Below are 19883 nucleotides of genomic sequence, written 5' to 3' on the forward strand. Positions count from 1 at the left end.
ACTGGAAAATCATATCAAAATATTACGATGGGTGGCGCATGATAAGGATTTTAAACCCGCCGAACTGGATGGGCGTTTCAAACAGTGGTTGTGGAAGGGTATCACAACGTACTGTCTCATTTCTGGTAAAGGGAGACTAGACTGTTTTCAAAAACTTAAAGACAACTATGACTTGGAAAACCAAGACTTCTTCAGATACCTACAAGTGAGAGCTTATTTTAACTGTGATATAAAAACAACAGAGCAAGGTACTTCTGATTTAGTTAACATCATGATTGATGCATACAAATCTAAGTTAAACCAGAAATTGATTTCCAGAATCTACTCCTGTTTACAGTCTCTCAATGATTATTCCACTCATTATGTTAAATCCACCTGGGAAAAAGAGGCAAAAATAACCATTTCAGAAGATGATTGGCTAAACATTTGCAAAACTCAAATGAGCACTTCCAGCTCTGGTCATTGGAGGGAATTTTCCTGGAAGAACATGATTCGTTTTTTTATTACTCCCAAAATTAAAGAACGTCATAAAGGTCACCCAAGTTACGGAAGGTGCTGGAGAGAATGTGGAAATGCCCAAGCGGACCATTTCCACGTCTTTTGGGACTGTCCAATTATACAACCTTACTGGCAGGATGTAGTGGAGAAAATTAAATCAGTTGTAGGCTTTGAGATTGAACACGATGTTTGTACAATTTATCTTGGTAATATCTCCCCCACAATCAATGTTACTGATAAATACTTGATTAAAATAATGTTGGTAGCCAGTAAAAAAGCTATTACGAGGAGATGGCTATCAAAAGAACCCCCATCGAAAGAGGAGTGGATTACAATTGTGAAAGAAATATATGACATGGAAAGACTGACTTGACTCCTTGAACTTGTGCATGGATAAATTCTCTACATACTGGAGGAAATGGACAGCTCATTTGGAATGTGGTTCCTCACCATAGCAGGACACAGTTAGCATTTATTAATGTGATTAATTGTGTTTTGTTGTCTTGGCTTTGAGTACTTTATGCTCTATAATATGAATGATAGATTGCGGACAAACAAAGATAAAAAGACTGTAATGTCTTTGAGACCTGGACCTAGCTCTATCTCTTAAAATGTATGTATTATATTGATCCATTTTCCCCCTGTGCTTTTTATTTTCCCATCTGTGCCGTTTGTTATTGTCTTTTTCTATTTTTCCCCCCTTTTTTCCATATATATTGTAAAATTTCTTAAAAATAAAGTTAAAAAAAAAATACCGCATTCCAGCAGCGCTCTATTTATGCCTCTTTTTAAAATGATATACTGCATCACACACACGGTTTATCCTTAATACATTTGCAATCATCCAGCTGCAGCGCTGGTAAGCTAGTGATGCAATTACGAATCTAGATAAAGGATCAAAGGACACAAACCTGGCCTATAAGAATATGATCTTAATTTGTCCCAGTTGTGCCTCCTGAATCAGTCCCATCACGAACCGTAATCCTCTATCTCTGTGGATTAATCATGTAATCTTCTGCGCAAACACTGAGCATAAATGAAACGCTTCAGCGTTCATCTGGGCTCTAGCGAAATTAGTGCCCAGTGACCTCCGTCAAACATTATTCTACGCTGAACCTAAAATGCCACGGCATCGTTCACCTTGCATGGGCTGTTGCAGGGGAAAGTGATGCTATTTCATCACACACACTCTCTGGGTTTGAAAGTCATCCAAAGTGTGTAATCAAATAGTTTCATGAACTGCTTTTTTTCCTCCTCTCTCCTGAAGACAGAAGGGCGGGCAAGCATCCAAAGCACTGCAAGGGACCTTCACACTTTTCAAGGCACAATAAAGGTAGACAGGAAGCTGCACAAAATGCATTAGACTCCATTTGTTGGCACCAGAAAGCTGAATAATTGGCTGAAAGAAAGGTTCAGTGTCACCAGATATGTGCTCACATGGTGCTTTTCCTCTCCTTCATGCCAGTAGAGAGATTTGGCACCTACTGGTCTGCCCTCGTGGGGTCTCTATGCTTTCACCCAGGAGTGTACAGGTGGACAACATGGAGTTAAAGAAGAAGCCCTGATAGATGACATAGCAGCTTTATGGTGGGGTATTACACACCCACGGGGGAGGAGAGGATGTTCAGCTGGCTTTAATGGATGTCAAAGTTCTGTTGCACAGCCACGGGTCCGGCATCGCTGGGGAATCAGTATACATTGAGCGTCATCTCAGTGTTTGCATTGTGAACAGAGAAGAAGTGATAAAGACAGAGAAAGAAAGAGAGGAGAAAGTCCTCTTTATCAGTAGCTCATCAGATTTAACACCTGCATGTTTCCTCTTCTAAAAATCTCCCCGTTTACTCATCTAACATCTGCTTGTCTGCCTTTGTCTATCTGCCCCCGCCTGTCAGTCCGCCAACCTTCATCTCCATCACTCTCTCACAAGCCTCTCTCCTCCCCCTCCCCCAACCTTCCTTTTACTTGGGCAGCACAGCAGCTCACTTCGACAAGGGGTCTGGGATAAAATGTCACAGAGATTAAGGGGTTTTACCGCCTGCATCCCACCGGATCATTCCTAGTTTCCGTCTGTGCCTGACTTTCTTCCTTCTACCCAAACAGGTGCACACTGGGATTCCTTTCAGCTCCACTCTGCCCAATTGAATCTCCTTCTCGGGGACCTATATTCCCGTATGCCTGCAGATAACTGAGGAGGGGGACAGGAGATGGTGATGCGTGAAGGGAGCCAACAAGGAGGGATAAGGAGAGGAGTGGTGATGAAGATAGGGAAAGTGAGAGGAACATGGATCAGGACAGAGAGTCTGCGTCTGATCTTGAGGTAATAGAAAGAATGAGGAACATATTTGTCCATAACAGGAACATTTGTCTATTTTTGATGGGTATGGTCGACACAATGTGGCCCTCGTCAACAAATGTACATGTACAATAAACACACTGACCCTGCTGTCACCAAAGAAAGAATATACTTTGTTGCTATTGAGAAAAAAAAATATTTTAAAATATCACCTTGTTCCTCAATTCAAGTATTTTTAGGCCACAAGATATTACCTGTGCCCTTAATTTAGATATTTTGCGGCCATCAAATATAATTTCAGTCCCCAATATATCTATTTCGAGGCCACAAAATATAATTTGTTCCCTCCATCAAATTATTTTGAGCGTAATAATAAAATAACTTGTTTACAAAAATGAATCGAAGCATGGGAACAAATTATTAACAATTAACATTGTTTATTTCTTTTTGCCTCAAAATACCACAATTGAGGATATAGCATGGATATTTCTCTCTCTCTCTCTCTCTCTCTCTCTCTCTCTCTCTCTCTCTCTGGCCACTCCAGGGCTCTGTACAAGAAAATTCCAGTCATTCAACCCCAGCCTAGCATGCCCCCCATGCACACACACTCCAAAGATAGACATAAACATATACACACATCTACGGCTATTCCCTTAATACACTTCAGCAGATTTGAAAATGATATATCTCTAGAGAAGCGCAGCTCAAAAGGATCATCTAGCATCGCGTAGCCACAGCTGCTGTCATCATTCTGCAGAATTTGTGATGACTTCCATAACTTGCAATAGTGATGTGCTGCCTCTTCATGCGCAGGTGAAATGTTAGTTCTGAGGACGCAGTCATTAAAAATATCACTGCAATATCAAAACACATCACAAAACGAGGACTTATGTCGCTCTGCAAACCCAGTATTCTTCATGAAGCAGCCGAAGGAGCTCAAACTGAGACCGCCGTGGTGTTTTCACAGTCTGCCTTTCATCAAGACTGAATATGCATTCTTAGAGTCTTTCTCCGAATTTACAGTGACAGAGAGATCGCAGTCGCATCGACTCAAATCCAGCAAACTCATTGTTGTGTTTGGTGCTGTGAGAATGAAGGTGCCATGAGTGAAATCTGGGGCATTTCTCCATCATTAGTATGCCAACCAGGTGTTCCACAAAGAGGATTAGAGGCAAAAACCACCAATGGAGCTCTCCATGTCAATCCCCGCCTCTTCATATATATATATATATATATATATATATATATATATATATATATATATATATATATATATATATATATATATATATATATATATATATATACACATATATATATATATACACATATATATATATATATATATATATATATACACATATATATATACAGTACAGTATACAAACACACAAACAACACACACACACAGTCAAACCAAACAACAACACTTAAGTGCTCCCTGCTGCCACCTTCACGATGATATCCATGACATCCAAACTTGTAATAGAATATCCATCCAGCATCCAGCTCCAGTGATGATCATATCTCAAGCACATTAAATGAGGACAATTTGCTAAATTTAAATGTTGGTACTGTCATAAACGCCAGGAACAATAAACAGCTACTCAGCTTCAATGATATCGTGTTTTAGATGGGGATTGGTATGACTTTTGACCTTCACCTTGACCTCAGGTCATTCCTTTGCCTACCTCACCTCTGGAGTGGAGTTAAGCACATATTCAAGAAATCTTTACCTGATAATCCTGACCTCCTCTATTTAGACAGGTCCATCACCCTTTAACCTTAACTTTGATATCTTTCATGTGCCTTTTAAAATTTTTTATGACATTCAACATTTTTATTATTTAATTTGCTCACTGCATGCTGTGTCCTGTATTCTTTCATATTTAAAAAAAAGATGTTTGTTTGTATCACTGCCACATCCGCATTGCGACTTTAACAAAAACTTTGCACAACGACAATGAGGTCGGAGCAGAAGATTCGTATTGTTTTTGGGTGCTACTGCAACTTTCCCCTGGCAGCAACAATGAATTATTGATTTTTTAAAAGATTTTGTTCAAGATTTTGTATTAAATCGCTATTTTATGTTCTCTGACATGTTATTGTTGCACGAACCAGTGGGAGGACGTGGTTGAATAACTGTGAGGATGCCATAATGCTACTTTCAGCTGGTGGACACCCCTGGGAGTTGCACGGAACTAAAAATGGATAGAGCTGTAAAGTGTATTGGTACGACACTGCATGGAGATTATGCATTTAAAATTGACATCGTAGCTTCAGTTCTTGAGTTATGTAGCCCAGTGTTAGCATGTGTTACTGCTCTAACCGTTTTAGAAGTGGCTACTTCGGGGGGAAAACAAGTTTACAGACTTTTGTTGTTTCAGGGACTGAAATATCTTCTTTCTTGGCCTATTTCTTAGGCTGCGTCATCCAGGAGAACCTTCCTTTTCTTTGTTCACAGTGGCAGACCAACTAGCAAGGGAGGGATTGGCTAGGCAGACCCAGTCAGGGGTGCAGGATCAAACTTAATCAGAATTGCTTTGTGCCAAAACATCATTTTGAAAATTTAATGCAAGACTTGATAGACCGCTGCATGCATGATGAAGGTTATAGCTGAGGTGGATTAATAGCAGTGTATTTCAACAGCTGGGACAACATCCAGACTCAGATTGTTGTTCTGTTATCGTTTCAATGATGCTTGGATCAACAGCATCACCGTGTCATCCATTTATCAAAGATTATATGTACATTTGGTGCTGTGTTCGCTGGTGGTGTAATGGGGTCAATAGCTTATATTATTTAACTAAACAGAAACTGATTGTTCATTTAGGTAGCTTTTTTGAGTTATTCGTCGTCAGACCTGATAAATTGTTCCTTTCAACTAAGAAGAAAGAGGCACAACATTGTTTCATTTGCAACATGTTTGCTGTAATAAGTTACACAGTGTTCAATAAGCTCAGCGTCAGCCTAGTTATCATTTATCCATCCATCCATCCATTTTCTACCGCTTTTTCTGTTCAGGGTCATGGGGGCTGGAGCCTATCCCAGCAGCTTTCGGGTGAGAGGCAGGGTTCACCCTGGACGGGTCACCAGTCCATCACAGGACCAACACATAGAGACAGACAACCATTCACTCTCACAGTCACACCTACGGTCAATTTAGAGTATCAATCAGCCTCGTCCTCTCTTGATGTCTTTGGACTGTGGGAGGAAGCTGGAGTACCAGAGAGAACCCACACAGGAACAGGGAGAACATGCAGACTCACACAGGAAGATCCCGTGCTGGAGCCGGGACTCAAACCCGGAACCTTCTTGCTGGGAGGCAACAGCGCTGACCACTGCACCACCGTGCTGCCTGTTATCATTTATATGTTTCGTAATATCTGTAATATAAAATGTCAAAATTGTGTTGGTTTCTCAAAAAAAATGTATGTCAATCCTTCCAGATTTCTATTAAGAATACCATGAGAGATATTCCTGGGGTAAGACCTGAGTGTCCTCAGTGTTAGCCCTGGGAAGTATCCTCCCATTCATCCTACCCAAAATATCGATTTTTTACATTGCCTCATCTTTTTATTTTCTAACACCACCCGCAAATGGATATGTTTAGCATACAAATTACATTGTTTATTCTTGTGTCAAGGGTCTTTTGTGCTTCATAGGTTGTCTTGTTGATGTACCATCATCATTGCTTGATGCTGGACGAGCTGTTCGTGCATCCTGACAGGATGGTGAGTACACACAGGATCTGTTAAGAATGATACTGTTTATGTATTATTGTATTTCAGAACTGCTCTGTTCACAGGAGGATGAGCCTCAGAGACAGAACCTGCTAGAAACTGTCCATCATCACACACTCTTTGGAGAATGTTAATGTTCCAAAATGCCAGTCTGAGACGTCCCACAATGGACTGAGCGATGGAAAATATGAGCAAGATGTATTCATCCAGCCCAAGACAGCCTAACCCAACCAACTCAAGACAGATCAGAGCCTTATTTGTCCCGAGAGGAGGCACAGCAGGTGATCAGCTGAGAGTGCCAGACTTGGCTCATCCACGAAAAAGGAACCAGTCGCTACCAGGCTGGCAGGAGTCCGATAAGAGGGGGAGCAGACTGTGAACATCATAAGAGAAGACATTTGGGCTGGAAGCTGTTGAACCAGAAACCTGGGGCGCTGACTACATCCGTGTGAAAGTAAAAGCTTAGCTGGAACAAGTAAGTTCTGCTGCCTCTGTGTCTTTCAGTAATAATAGAGCCGAGGGAGGAGAGAAGAAATCCTTTAGTAATTTGCCATGCTGGATGCTGTGTGTGTGTGTGTGTGTGTGTGGGGGGGGGGGGGGATCAAGGACAGTAAACAAAGAGGCAGAGGAAATAGAGATGTTCCTGTGTTCCACAGCAACCTGTTCTCTCCTTTAGTGTTATACCTCAAAGAGCTGTGGACTGTTAAACACAATTTCCATGTATCAAAGCTCACACCGTTAATTAGTTCAATAACCCTGCCAGGAAACAAAACTTATTGGATTTATATTTTATATTTAAAGATGGGTCGTGGAGGTAATTGTTCCTTTGGCTGAGCTACACACTGGGCTTTATGTGAGGTTTTCAACAGCTCTAATCTCGCTAATCTTCCTTCAGTTGTTTACATTATGCAGTGTACAGGCAAAAGAAACGCACGTCTTCTCAAGCAGACAGCTGACACACATGTAGATGAGAGCCGGCCGTGAGAAATTAGTCTAAATTCAAAGTAGGAGAGGAAGAGCAGAGTTCATCGGTGGTATACACACAATGCTTTATCTCACACAGCAGGTGTGAGGATTAATGTTTTAATTGGGTGTTTGTGTGAACAAGGGCAAAGAATGATTGTAGTCGACGTTGAAAGGGAGATGAGAGTGAGTGAAAGGCAGAGGAAAGGAGGTGAGTTTCCGTCTTTTTTCTTTTCCTTTTTTTGGGGGGGGTGCGTACTTGGGGAAACACAAATCCAATTACCATCACACAGAGATGGAGCTCGCACACGTAAACACACAGCATATTCTTTTGTGCTATCTAAGTACAGTTGCTGCAGGTTCCTTAAGAAAGAAGTGATAAGATTGTCTCTCTAGTCGTTCTTATCTACTGGGAGAAATATATCAGAAGTTGCATTACAAGGCCCCCTAGAATAAAGAGCCAAATGCTTTACAAGACATGCTTACATCTATATTTATGCCCAGGAACATCATCATCTCTATGGCAGCAGAAATTCTCCAAGCCGCTGGGGGGATAACAGAGCAGCAGATGAGGCAGATGTCAAATATACAAATGTCGACGTCCTCCGGCTCCGTCACTTTGACCTCCTCCATGAGCTCCACCAAGCTAAGAAAGGTGTCCAGGACCGTCGATGGTAAGACTCTTCATTTACCTCAAGGATCTTGGTGATCCATTTCTGTTTGGCCCCAAAATACTGTCAGTTCATGCTGCTGCTCATGACGGAAAGCTCCCACAGTACAGCAGGGTTAGAAATTAGTACCCTGATTTTGGCCGGGGGGGGGGGGGGGGTGAACCCCCGCTGTCAACGAGGTTCAAAGTGCCGCTATAACGCTACTGAACCTTTTGGTTACTTTAAAAGTACATGAATGTTGCAAGTAAACTAACTACCAGATTATTTCGCTCAGAAACAGCCATAGAGCTTCTTTCATCTCCACTTTCCTTTTGTTCTGACTTTCAACGTTAGACCTCCTTTATCCTCTAGGGGCCGTTTTTGTTACCTGGTTCATCACCAAGTTGTGGTGTTGCAGGAAGGAAGTTTTAGGGTGCATGCATTCAGACAACAACACAGAAACATCACATGACACCACCAGTGAGGGGTTGTGACACCAAACACCTGCATAGAGTGTTTATTCCAGGGGCTGGCCTTGATCACCCTGTCACACAAGCATCAAAATGTGCTTTTCTAACTGATATCAGCAAAACAAGTAATCACTGCTGTAGTGCAAGAGAGTATCATTTTACTAACAACATCGCATTTGAATATTTACCTTTTCCCGTGTGCTCCCTCAGAGCACTCCAGTGTTCAACGCAAGACCTCGGCTGTGGTGGAGTCCTTCAGCCAGGTACAAATATCCGAGAACATCCCAGAGGGGGAGTCTGTCCCAGATTTTGAGGAGAAATTGCGGCCCGTCACTGCCCAAGAGGGTGAGGTGAACAACGGAAATTCAAGAAATACCCTTTGCTTCACTTTGCATTGAAAACAACTGTTAACCCCTGAGATTAAAGCTATGTGCAAGCTAATTATAGATCATTGGTTGGTTTAGAAACAGCGGATGACTGAAGCTTTAGTCCAAAGGGAAAGTTTAATGCATCACTGCAGTGTGTTAAGTCAAGACAGCCATTTGTCTGTTTGGGTGGAGGTCCTGTAAATCCACTCCACTCATTACCCTGACTATGACCTCGCAAAGATATTATGATAAACCTCTACAATCAAACCTTCTGTGTAAACTGTTTCACTTAGATTAAGGATGATGTTGAAAGTAGTCCGTCACATCACACAGAACACAACACTGACCTTTGGCATACAGGAGGCAACGATTAGCGAATATGATTCAGATGGAGTTAAAAATGGCGATTGGTGGTACAACGTCTTATCTGTCGTTCACAGGTGACAACACAGTCTTCAGGGCAAAAGTAACAGGGCTGCCCCAACCCAGTGTCAGCTGGGAACGAGCCAGTGGGAGTCCGATGTCTGATGCTGCGAAGCTTTTCTATGACAACATCAACAATCAGCATATTCTCAAGGTTTGGCGTACAAACACGCAGCATTTTCTCAGATCTCCCGCTGCTTCTGAAACAGGAAGTGAGTCTGTGCAATATAATGTGCTTGATATTGAAATTAGATGGTATCATCTCTCTATTGAGATACATCAAAACAAATATAGAAAGAACTCTGGATGAAAATATTCTGTTTACACTTTGTTTTAAAATGCATGTTGAGGGATCAGATCTGGCAACACATCTTGGTCAAGTCACTCAAACCACTTGTTGAGGTGGTCTGGGGCACTTTTGCTTACATAGCTCTCACATTATAAACCCTAATGAGTCCTGAGTTGTTCCCGACAAGGACACAACAGGAAAACACATCATCAGCTCAGGACGCAGTGGTTGCTTTTGTGACAGTGTATCTTACCCTTACCCTTTGACCTTTTATTGGAAGTGACATAGGAAATAGTGAAATCTGCACTGAAGTGGTGAGCTGATAGACACAGGAGTAAATGGAGATGTGTCCCACTGTGCGCAGAGCCGTGCTTGTATTTTAAAAACCAAGAGTAAACGGGGTTTATAAATAGAATGTAGAGTTGCATCTCTTTGTTTGGCAGTAGCATTGCCTTAAATAACCAAAATGCATCACTTAAAAAGTGAATGTGACCGTAAGAACCCTTCACAACCTACCATTAACCCAAGAGGCTCTGCCCTCTTGCTGCTGTCAACTTGAGACAGCCCACCATGCATCACGAAGGAGGAAAACTTAGATTGGAAAAAAAAAAAAACCTCTCTCTCTGATCCTTTTATCTATAACCACTCTGGAGTGGATTTAGTGCTTTCTCTGTACCAGCCGGGGAGCTTAAGTGAAGCTTAAATAGCTACTATAAAGCAATTAACTTGTGGGTGCTGACATATGCATCTCCCCTTGCCATCTGTTTCTGTGCTGAGGGATGACTGTTAAATTCTAGCGCTAACCGTTACCAAGGTATTTCTTGCACTGCACTGCCTCCTCCTGTACCACAGAAGTACTGCAGGGGGATCTATAGCGACCAGAAGGCATCACTAATGTTCTACATATCTCTACTTGAATGGAGAACATACATTTGCATAGTTCATTCATTAAGATGACTTCAGGCATATGTTTGCTCCACTTCAGATCAAAAACCTGACCCTGGAGGATGCGGATGTCTACAAATGCATTGCTTCTAATGAGCATGGAGAAGCCATCTACTCTGTATCTCTTGTTGTTACTGACAGTAAGTCTCTAATAGGCTATATGATGTCATTTAAAAGGTTTTATTTTTAGAAGCAGTTTAGAAAAGCATGCTGTATGCAACCACTGCCTCTGCTTCTCGTTCCTAGATCCAGCACTGGACTTCAAGAAGATGCTGAAGAAACGGTAAATTGTCTAATACTGGCCTCCATAAACCTGTCAATGTGTGACGCCTCTGTGATCCACCCCAACATGCATCCAGAAATATCTACAGGGCGAGATCTGAAGCGCCGCAGTGTGCCGTGCCACTGTTGCCACAGGAGCCGCTTCTGAGCTGTCATCCCTCACATGTGCACATACTGTCAGATGAACGGTTTATATGCACATAAACACGTATGTATGTGTATGCTTCCCCAGCAGCGTGGGGAAGAAAAAGGAGAAGAAGCCACCAACAGAAGAAGAGATGTTAAAGATCCTGGCTGGCGCTGACAAGAAGGACTACGAGAGGATCTGTGCTGAGTACGGTTTCACAGACTTCAGAGGGATCCTAAGGAAGCTGAAGGAGATGAAGAAGAAAGTAGAGGTGGAGGTGGGCCTGTCATCCTGAGAACTCCTTCACATACTGCAGGATCAGATATACGATAGAGCTAAATCTCTTAAAATAGACCAAATGTAATGTCACAGAACAGCCTTGGGAACAAAGCGCTACTGCTGTGGGAGCGTGGGGAAATAGTTTGCAATGTCATGTTGTCACGTTTGTTTTTCAGATGGTGCACGTGCTGAAGTCCCTCGACGACATCACTGCTAAAGCTGACACCAATGTGGTGTTTGACACCATCTTGGAACTGAAGGATCCAAACATCAGAATGCAGTGGTTTTTGGTGTGTTGTCTTAGACTGTCCACATGTGTGTATATAGGTGTCTCAGTGACATAAACAACCGATGAGTGCCCCCCCCCCCCCCCCCCCCTTACCCTGGTGTTTTATTTATCATGCAGGGCACGGATCCGCTGCGGATTCAGTACTCTCATGGGAAATACGAAGTGAAGCAGATGGGAACCAAACACATGCTGTGCATTTCTAACGTCAGCCTCGCTGACACTGGCACCTACATGCTGCAGGTCGGAGACAAGAGACTGTCAGCCAGGCTCAATGTCATAGGCAAGTGTCGACAGTGGCCCGAGTCCTTCCTGCTCATAAGCCAGAGAGACAGTGTCCCCGATGACTGCTGGACCTGCTCTCAGTGTGATGCTCTCGGCCTCTACGTGACCCCTTCTCCCTGACTTGTACTTTTGAATTGTTTAAAAGCGAGGGACATATTTTGTGTGAGCACAGACAAAGTAAAGACATTTCAATTAAAAGTACAGATTCTTGAGCAGACAAATGTTGATTCCACTCAAGTTGTTCGAAAGAGGTACACAGGCTCTTAAATGTGCTCAAAAATTTAAAAAGTATTGAGTTTTTCTTCTTAAACAGAAATAAAAAGAGATAGTTCACCAGAATGAAAATTCAGTATCCACTGACCTTCACGCTGATGGACGGTCAGGTGAAGTTTTTTAGTGCATAAAACATTCCATCAGTGACGTTCTTTCACACACGACTTGGATTTTTTTAGGCTTTAGGATACTTGGACTACTTTAGATGAGCAGAGTGAACGCATTTATGGTTTTCTATTTATTTTTTAATTGTTCACTTCAATTTTTTGGAAGGTTATTGCAACACCTTTGCTGTGAAACTCAAACAGTGTTTTGTCGAATAACAAAACTCCATCCGACCTTGTGTTTGCATGAAGGTGAGTAGATAGGAAGGAGGAGTTGACAGTTCAGATATTTGTGTTAAAAAGTAGGGAGTGAAAGTAAAAGTTGTCAGAAAACTGTGTAGTGACGTGAAGTAAAGATACCTGGAAAAAAAAAAGACAGCATGGAAGTCTTTGCTACCTACTTTATTAGTTCCTCTCCCTGCCTCCCATAGACAGGAGGTTATTTTATGAACAGATATGATTGGCCCCCTGGTAGTCATCTCATGTAATTCCAAACAACATTAAGGTGCGTTTAAGTGTTTTTGTCGTTTTCATCAAGGTTGATTATCTTGTGCACTCTCTCTATCACACTCTTCTTCTCTGCTTTCAGACGAGCCTCTGAAATTCCTGTCTGAATTCAAGCCCCAGAAAGTGACGGAGCGCCAGACTGCTGTGTTCGAGGTCCGCCTCTCCAAGAAAGCCGACATGCCGCTCGTCTGGAGTGTTAGTATCTGATCCTAAAAGATATATTGAATGACATGATTAAACTGACATTTCCGTTGATGGAATATGTCTAAAACTTTACAGCATCAAGCTAAAAAAGAACATAAATGTGCTGGCAGACGTCCGGGTAGAGGCAGGATGGGAAGGTAGTGTAAACGCTGTTTTCCCAGCTGTGTTTTTATTTTGACAGGTCAAAGGAAAAGAGGTTAAAAGAGATGAGAAGTTTGAAGTGTCTCTGTCTGAAGACGGGCTGACGTACACCTTGAAGATTAAAGACGTGAAAGTCAGCGACACGGGGGACTACAGCATCAGCATCGGAGGCCTCTCTGCTACTGTGCCTCTCTTCATCGAGCGTACGGACGAGTATTTCATCTGATCATAAAAACTATTTTAATTGCGTTGTGTTTTTCCCAAAAGGGCTGGAACACGCACGTCCCCCTTCAGACCAACTCTCTTGCCTCCCTTGAGATTAGAGGTTCCGGTCCTTCAGAGCTATGCTAATCATCATCTTCTCTCTATATCGCAAATGAAGACATATGAGCCGCATAATAAATCTTCCCTCTTATTGCTGAGTTGAAAGTAATCCAAGCAAATCCCTCGTCACAACAAGCTCATTTATTACCACTCTGTACAACAAGATGCTTACTTGCCCAAGGTGCAAGCCGGGGCATGTAAATATCACAAGGACATGAGGCCGTCCTCTGGGGTTGCAGGAATAGAAGCATAGTAATTGAGGTTGTGTTAATTACTAGTATTCTAGATAACGCTATGTTGTTGTTCTTTAAGGATGATTCTAAAATGAGGGGATGCTGAATATAGGCTATACAAAACAAGACTAATAGGTTGTTACTCACTGACGCTCTGTTCGTGGTGTTCTTGTTACATTTGGTATTTCAATAAAAGGCTAAAATCACTGTAGAATATAGGCTTTAGCATGCTGCCTTGAAGTGACTCTTCTTTTCCAATTACGCAGGAATTCCTGTCAAGTTTACCAGCCACTTGAAGAATGTCCGAGTGCAGGAGAGGGCCAAGGCCCACCTGGAGTGTGAGATGAGCTCCAAGGACGTGCGCATTCGCTGGATGAAGGATGGGTGTGATATCACGGCGAGCCGTCGGTACATCTTCCTGCGCGAGGGGAAGAGGGCAGAGGTTATCATGGAGGACTGTGAACTGACAGATGAGGGAGAGTACTCTGTAATCTGTACTCAAGAAAATGACTCACATGAATATGTCACCTCTGCCAAACTGACTGTGGATGGTAATTATATCCGTCTAGCATTGGTTTTCTCTCATATGAAATGGCTGACTATTAAGTAAGACCTCTTTTTTTGTGCTGTCAGAGCGTTTTGCTTCTGTGAAGAGGGGTATGTCAGACACTCAGTGTCCCACAGGCACACCTGCCGAGCTGTGCGTCGTCCTTGATGATGAAAAGGTGGATGGTGTGTGGCTGAAGGACGGACTGGAGGTTAATGATTCATCTGGGTGGACTTAAATGTCAAGAAAACACCTTCAAGGCAGTCATCATTATACTCAAGTCACATGCATTTATTTTTATGTCAATCTGACAGATTTCTGAGCAGAGTGGGGTTCAGGTGGTCAAACAGGGAGCCATACACAAGCTGGTCTTCAGGAGTGTGACTGAGGCCCATGAGGGCAAGTACACGTTCAGAGCCAAGGGGGCCGAGAGTGAAGCTGTGCTCACCATTGCAGGTGAATGTGTCTTTCTGACAAAGGAGTATAATTTAACATCCTTCAAACTTTGACTGAAACATGTTTAAAATGAGGTAAAAACATCCAAAGCTCTTCCTCCCAGACCCTCCAGAGATTGACTCCTCCACGCTGGAGCTGCTGGGGGGCCAGCCTCTCATCGTGAAAGCAGGCCAAACTGCCACCATTAAGATCCCCTTCAAAGGGAAACCGCCACCCAAGGTCACCTGGTACAAGGACGGCGTGGAGGTTGTGGAGGATGAGAGGACGAAAGTGGAGCGGACAGCTGATAGCACCTCACTGGTGCTCAGCAAGTGGGTGAGAGGGGATGGGTGGCCTCACAAGAGTAAGACTATTATAAATATGTCCTTCCTCTTCCCCCTTCCAGGTGTGTACGAGAGGACAGTGGTGCAATTATGCTCCGTCTGAAGAGCGACTGCGGCTCTGCTGTCGCCAACCTACACCTCAACGTGATTGGTGGGTGCGATGCCTACAGGCGACTCTTTTCTTACTTTCAAAATATTGAACATATCTCACCTCACACTCTAGACCGCCCTAAGCCTCCTCAAGGGAAGGTGGAGTTCCTCGAGCTGTCAAGAAAGTGCATCAGGATGAAGTGGAAGGCGCCCCGGGACAATGGGGGGAAGCAGGTGACCAGCTTTGTGATTGAACGTCGCGTGGCAGGTAAGAAGTCCTGGAGCAGGGTGGGCGACGTAGACAGCAGCACCACCGTCTTCACTGATGACAAAGTGGAGGAGGGGCAGACGTATCAGTATCGCATCAGGGCTGTCAACATGGAGGGAATGAGTGACCATCTGGAGACAGAAGAGGTGCGCGCTGGTGAACCCATAGGTGAGAGCTCATTTAAACATGTCGTCATCATCAACGCTGTTTTCACAATCATCCTCATTATTAATTTCCATGTCATTATCATCCACCTATCCAGAGCCTCCAGGCACTGCATCCCAGATCCAAGTGTCTAACGTAACCAAGGATGCCATGACAGTGAGTTGGATGCCGCCAGCTCATGACGGAGGAGCCCCTGTACTGGGCTACAATCTGGAGAGAAGGAAGAAGGGAAGCAGCATGTGGCTGCAGGTCAACAAGGAGCTGCTCACAGGTCTGGTCACTAAAATAGGCTTGTTTTCATTCTCTGGTTGCTATAGTGATCTATAACTCAGATTTAAAAAACAGTATGGTGCATGAGTAAAGTATCTTGGATAGATAATCCAGTATATGTTTTTGATTGGATTTGGTTCATCTCTAGATACTGCATGTGCAGTGGATGGGCTGGTGAATGAAGTGGAGTACGAGTTCAGAGTGACCAGTGTGAACAGGGCTGGAGCAGGCAGTCCCAGCACTATTTCTAACGCCTATCGAGCCAAAGACCCAATACGTGAGTCCTTCATTTCATCTGGGCTTCCAGTTGTGTGTGCATGTTTCTATTGTTTGATTTTTTTTTAAAAAATGGTTTCCCCCCTCTAGGAGCTCCTGGCCTAGTGAGGAATCTGCTTGTTTCAGACTCCACAAATTCATCTATTTCTCTGAGGTGGACCCCTCCAGAGCACGGAGACGGACCCTCTGGCTACATCCTCGAGGTCCGACCTGAAGATGCTAAAGAGTGGACAAAAGCTACTAAGATCCCCATTTCTGGTACTGGTTTCACTGTGGGAGGACTTCAAGAGGGTTGCAGGTACCATTTCCGTATTCGTGCTGCCAATGAAGGTGGGCTTGGGGAGCCTGTAGAGTTGTTGGAAGGGGTACTGGCTATGCCTCCACCTGGTAAGATAACAACAGCAGTTCCCTCTTTTCTCTACTGCTCATATATATATATATATATATATATATATATATATATATATATATATATATATATATATATATATATATATATATATATTTTTTGTTTTGTTTTTTGTTTTTTTGGCACAGTTGCACCAAGGTTTGACATCCAGGGGAAACTAAAGAACCAGATGGTGGTCCGGGCAGGAGCGGCCCTGTGCCTTCACCTCAGCTTCTCAGTAAGACATCCATCAGCTGCATGAAGTCATCTCATAATGTTCAACCTGTTAACTGTCACTCCTCTTGGTCCTCGCAGGCCTCCCCACCCCCAGTGGTAACCTGGTTCAAGGATGGTGTCCTCACCACGGGAAAAGAGGTCATCACTAAAAGTAAAACACACTCCCAGTTCCTCATCACTTCATCCCAGCGATGTGATTCTGGGGTTTACCGTGTCCACCTGAAGAACGAGTATGGCGAGGCTCACTACAACGTCAATGTCATTGTTACTGGTAAATAGCGAAGTCTTGATTGTTTGATTTGATACTGGAGCTCATCTTGGAATAAAACATTCCTGCTTCCTCCCCTCACCAGACTTTCCCCGACCCCCAAAGAACCTCTGCCTGGTGGAGGAGGTCCCGGGCACAGTGACACTGCAGTGGGATCACACTCCAGACTTAGTTGATGATGATGAAGGAGCTCATTATATCATTCTTAAACGTGATACCAGCACTACTTCCTGGTTCACTGTGACGGAGCGCGTCTTCAGCAGCAAGTACACGGTGACTGGACTGCTCCCCGGCAGGAAGTACTACTTCAGGGTCATCGCGCAGAACTCCATCGGAGGTAGCGACCCTTTGGACTCGAAGGAGCCTTTCATCATTGACAAGGAGAAAGGTGAGAGTTTCATTTCATATCCTGTATTTGTGTTCTTGTGAATATTTATACACGTCCTTCTCTATAGAGTGCATCAGCAGCCTTCACCTGAAGGAATACACTGCACCATCACGTCAGGTGAAACCGACTTTCCTGCTGCCGCTGAAGGACCACGCAGTCCATAGAGGCCATGACTGCACCATGAGCTGTGCCTATCAGGGCATGCCAACACCTGAGGTATGAAGAATGGTCAGAGTGTCAGCCCAAAACAACTGTGCATGAGTGAATCTCTTCTTTGTCTCAGGATTTAGCAGCCAGTCCTCATTAGTCATGGATCAGTGCTGTGATGTAGCTCAACACAGAGTGATCCTCTAAAATCCTTCCTCTTTTACTTCCACACCATCCTCAATATCAGCTTATCAACACATTTCTCCCGCTCATGTTGGTGATTCCCCCTCACAGGCCTGCTGGTATAAAGGGGAAACAAGGATCTCTGACTCCCCTCGCTTCTGGCACAGCACAGCCAACGGTGTGTGTACCCTGGTCATTCCTATCTGTGGAACTAACGATGGTGGCAAATACACACTGGTGTTGGAGAATCCTCTCGGAATGGCCAGGTGCTCCTGCAACCTGGTGATCTTTGGTGGGTTTTCGAGAAATGCCGGAGGGTAGAATGTTGGTGGACTCATTTATCCCTCATTAAACTTCTGTATCTGATCGTATCTTCCAGATAAGGATGACAAGGGTCTGCTGGAGAGCCTGACCGAGCAGGCAAACAAAGAGAAGCTTATTTTGTAAGATGGATTCACTTTGACTGGCTTTATACCTTCTGCGTGTGCTGTTGCCACTTCATAGAATTGAAAAATGCATATTCTAACTCATGCGTTCCTGATTGTCCTGGCTCTGGTAATACATCTTATGAACACTAGATGTCAGTTCTATCCTACACAGCAGCAGGCTCTTTTTTGAGGCAGTTTTTCTGTGACATTTTGAAATCATAATTTCATGTAACTCTATCCGCTGTGCCAAAGTTCATGAGTCTAAGGGTGGTTTTAGAGAACTGGTGTGCAGTCTGAAAAATAAGCTTTTCATCAAAAGCACTTCTCCTCTGGGTGTCTGGTAGCTGCACGTGGTAGAACTGTGGCGAAACAGCTCGAGTATTAGGACCGTGACACATTTTTTGTGGATACTGTAATCCAGCATGATTGGATTTGAAATGAAACAATAAGGTTAAAGTGCTAAATCAAAGCTAGATGGCGGCTTCATCATCCACATCAAACAAGCTGTGTTGGAGCTCTTATTAAACACTGCTGAAAAAAAAAAATGTTGTTCCAGATCATTTGCAGGTAATAACTGTATACTCACAGACATCAGCAAATACTTGCTGGCTTCCCCTCTGATGCTTTGTTTCTGGGGTTTTGTGCCTCCAGTCAGTTGTTCTAATGAAATGAAACACATGCTCAGTGTGCCTGATGTCGGCAAATCATTCCAGAATTTGCCATCAAGAGTTTGTTGTCTGTCCCCATGTTTAGGATGTCTACATTTTTCGCTTAGAAACAAATGTACTGGAGTAGAGGGCAAAATCCAAAAGGTGGATGTGTGTCTGACTGCTTTCTTACAGCAAAAATTCACTCAAAAAGTGCATTTTGATTTTCAAGTACTCACAAATAGGTGCCTTGAATTCACAAAGATGTCTTTTCACTGCTTTGTGACTCAAGAATGGAGAAGATGCCAGCCACATATATCTAGTTTAAGCTAGTGGCCCCCGGTGGCTAACAATAGCGCAACAGATTAAAAATAAAAGTTTTCAGACACTGAAATGCATCACCCTTTTGTTGTTCCATCTCATTTGCGGGGCCAGGTGGTGCATTCACTCGTACCAACTTGCTCGAGCTCGTCTGAGCTCATTCACAAATGTCATAGCTTGTTTTTAGCTCATATCAGAGTGTTTGTGCTCCACTGAGCATATGGCTGGGTAAAGAAGACGTAGGTTACACCAGACTGATGTGCATGAGAGTTTATGAATATTTTTGAGCTGCTTTACTGTTATTAGAAGTTGGTAGCTATAGTGCCTTTAGCTTCAAGCTAAATACACATGGCTGTCTCTTTCTGCATTCTGGAGGGAAAACCCATTCAGTGAGCTCAAGCAACCTATCTGTGAGTACTTAAATGTGGCCTGGCAGCGAGTGTGTTGACATGGCGTGTGGTCTGGTGAGGGGCTCTCCTGACGTCACTATGCTGGCTCACTACAAGTCCATTTCTATAGAAGCACCGGGGACTGGAAGTGTCAGCTAGGCAGGTCCGAATCAATTAACCGCTGCTGACGTCAGCAGTACCTTCAGCCTCCTCGCCACTCAGCCGAGGCACAATAAAGCGGAAGTATTTTAGAGGCTGAAAGCCTGAATTGTCCAAATGCAGTAAAAGGAGCCTACGGCTCAGGCATTTCTGATCACTTCCTCTATGTTTGAGTGTGTTTGGTGGCAATTTTTTTATCAACTGAAAAGGAGCAATATTGTGCAATATCTTCTCTCAAACACATTA

General features: G+C 43.5%; 1 protein-coding gene across 2 annotated transcripts; it reads left to right on the forward strand.

Moving 5' to 3' along the window:
- The first annotated feature begins 6637 nt into the window (after positions 1-6637).
- Positions 6638-18597, forward strand: LOC147258497 (immunoglobulin superfamily member 22-like). 2 transcript variants are annotated; one of them, XM_086207706.1, is made up of 26 exons: positions 6638-7009; positions 8002-8171; positions 8828-8962; positions 9426-9562; positions 10683-10782; positions 10889-10925; positions 11160-11328; positions 11507-11620; positions 11737-11899; positions 12868-12980; positions 13171-13333; positions 13954-14238; positions 14321-14445; positions 14549-14690; positions 14794-15001; positions 15076-15164; positions 15237-15539; positions 15634-15807; positions 15955-16083; positions 16173-16469; positions 16620-16708; positions 16786-16978; positions 17061-17363; positions 17431-17579; positions 17805-17985; positions 18073-18597. In XM_086207706.1, the coding sequence occupies exons 2-26, from the start codon at positions 8018-8020 to the stop codon at positions 18138-18140; spliced, it is 4020 nt and encodes a 1339-aa protein (XP_086063832.1). In that variant the 5' UTR covers positions 6638-7009; positions 8002-8017; the 3' UTR covers positions 18141-18597. The 2 variants fall into 2 exon arrangements, with proteins under 2 accessions (XP_086063832.1, XP_086063833.1); XM_086207707.1 differs by lacking the exon at positions 6638-7009 and adding an exon at positions 7483-7708.
- Positions 18598-19883: the final 1286 nt, after the last annotated feature.

This window comes from Aulostomus chinensis, chromosome 7 (assembly GCF_037954235.1).
Source record: "Aulostomus chinensis isolate RoL2024-O1b breed Wild chromosome 7, RoL_Achi_v1.0, whole genome shotgun sequence".
NCBI lineage: Eukaryota > Metazoa > Chordata > Actinopteri > Syngnathiformes > Aulostomidae > Aulostomus > Aulostomus chinensis.

Coding starts and splice junctions, on each gene's coding strand:
- LOC147258497 (XM_086207706.1), top strand. CDS start 8,018: ATGGCAGCAGAAATTCTCCAAGCCGCTGGGGGGATAACAGAGCAGCAG. Junction 14,239..14,320: donor TGCCAAACTGACTGTGGATG/GTAATTATATCC, acceptor TTGTGCTGTCAG/AGCGTTTTGCTTCTGTGAAG. Junction 15,165..15,236: donor CCTACACCTCAACGTGATTG/GTGGGTGCGATG, acceptor CTCACACTCTAG/ACCGCCCTAAGCCTCCTCAA.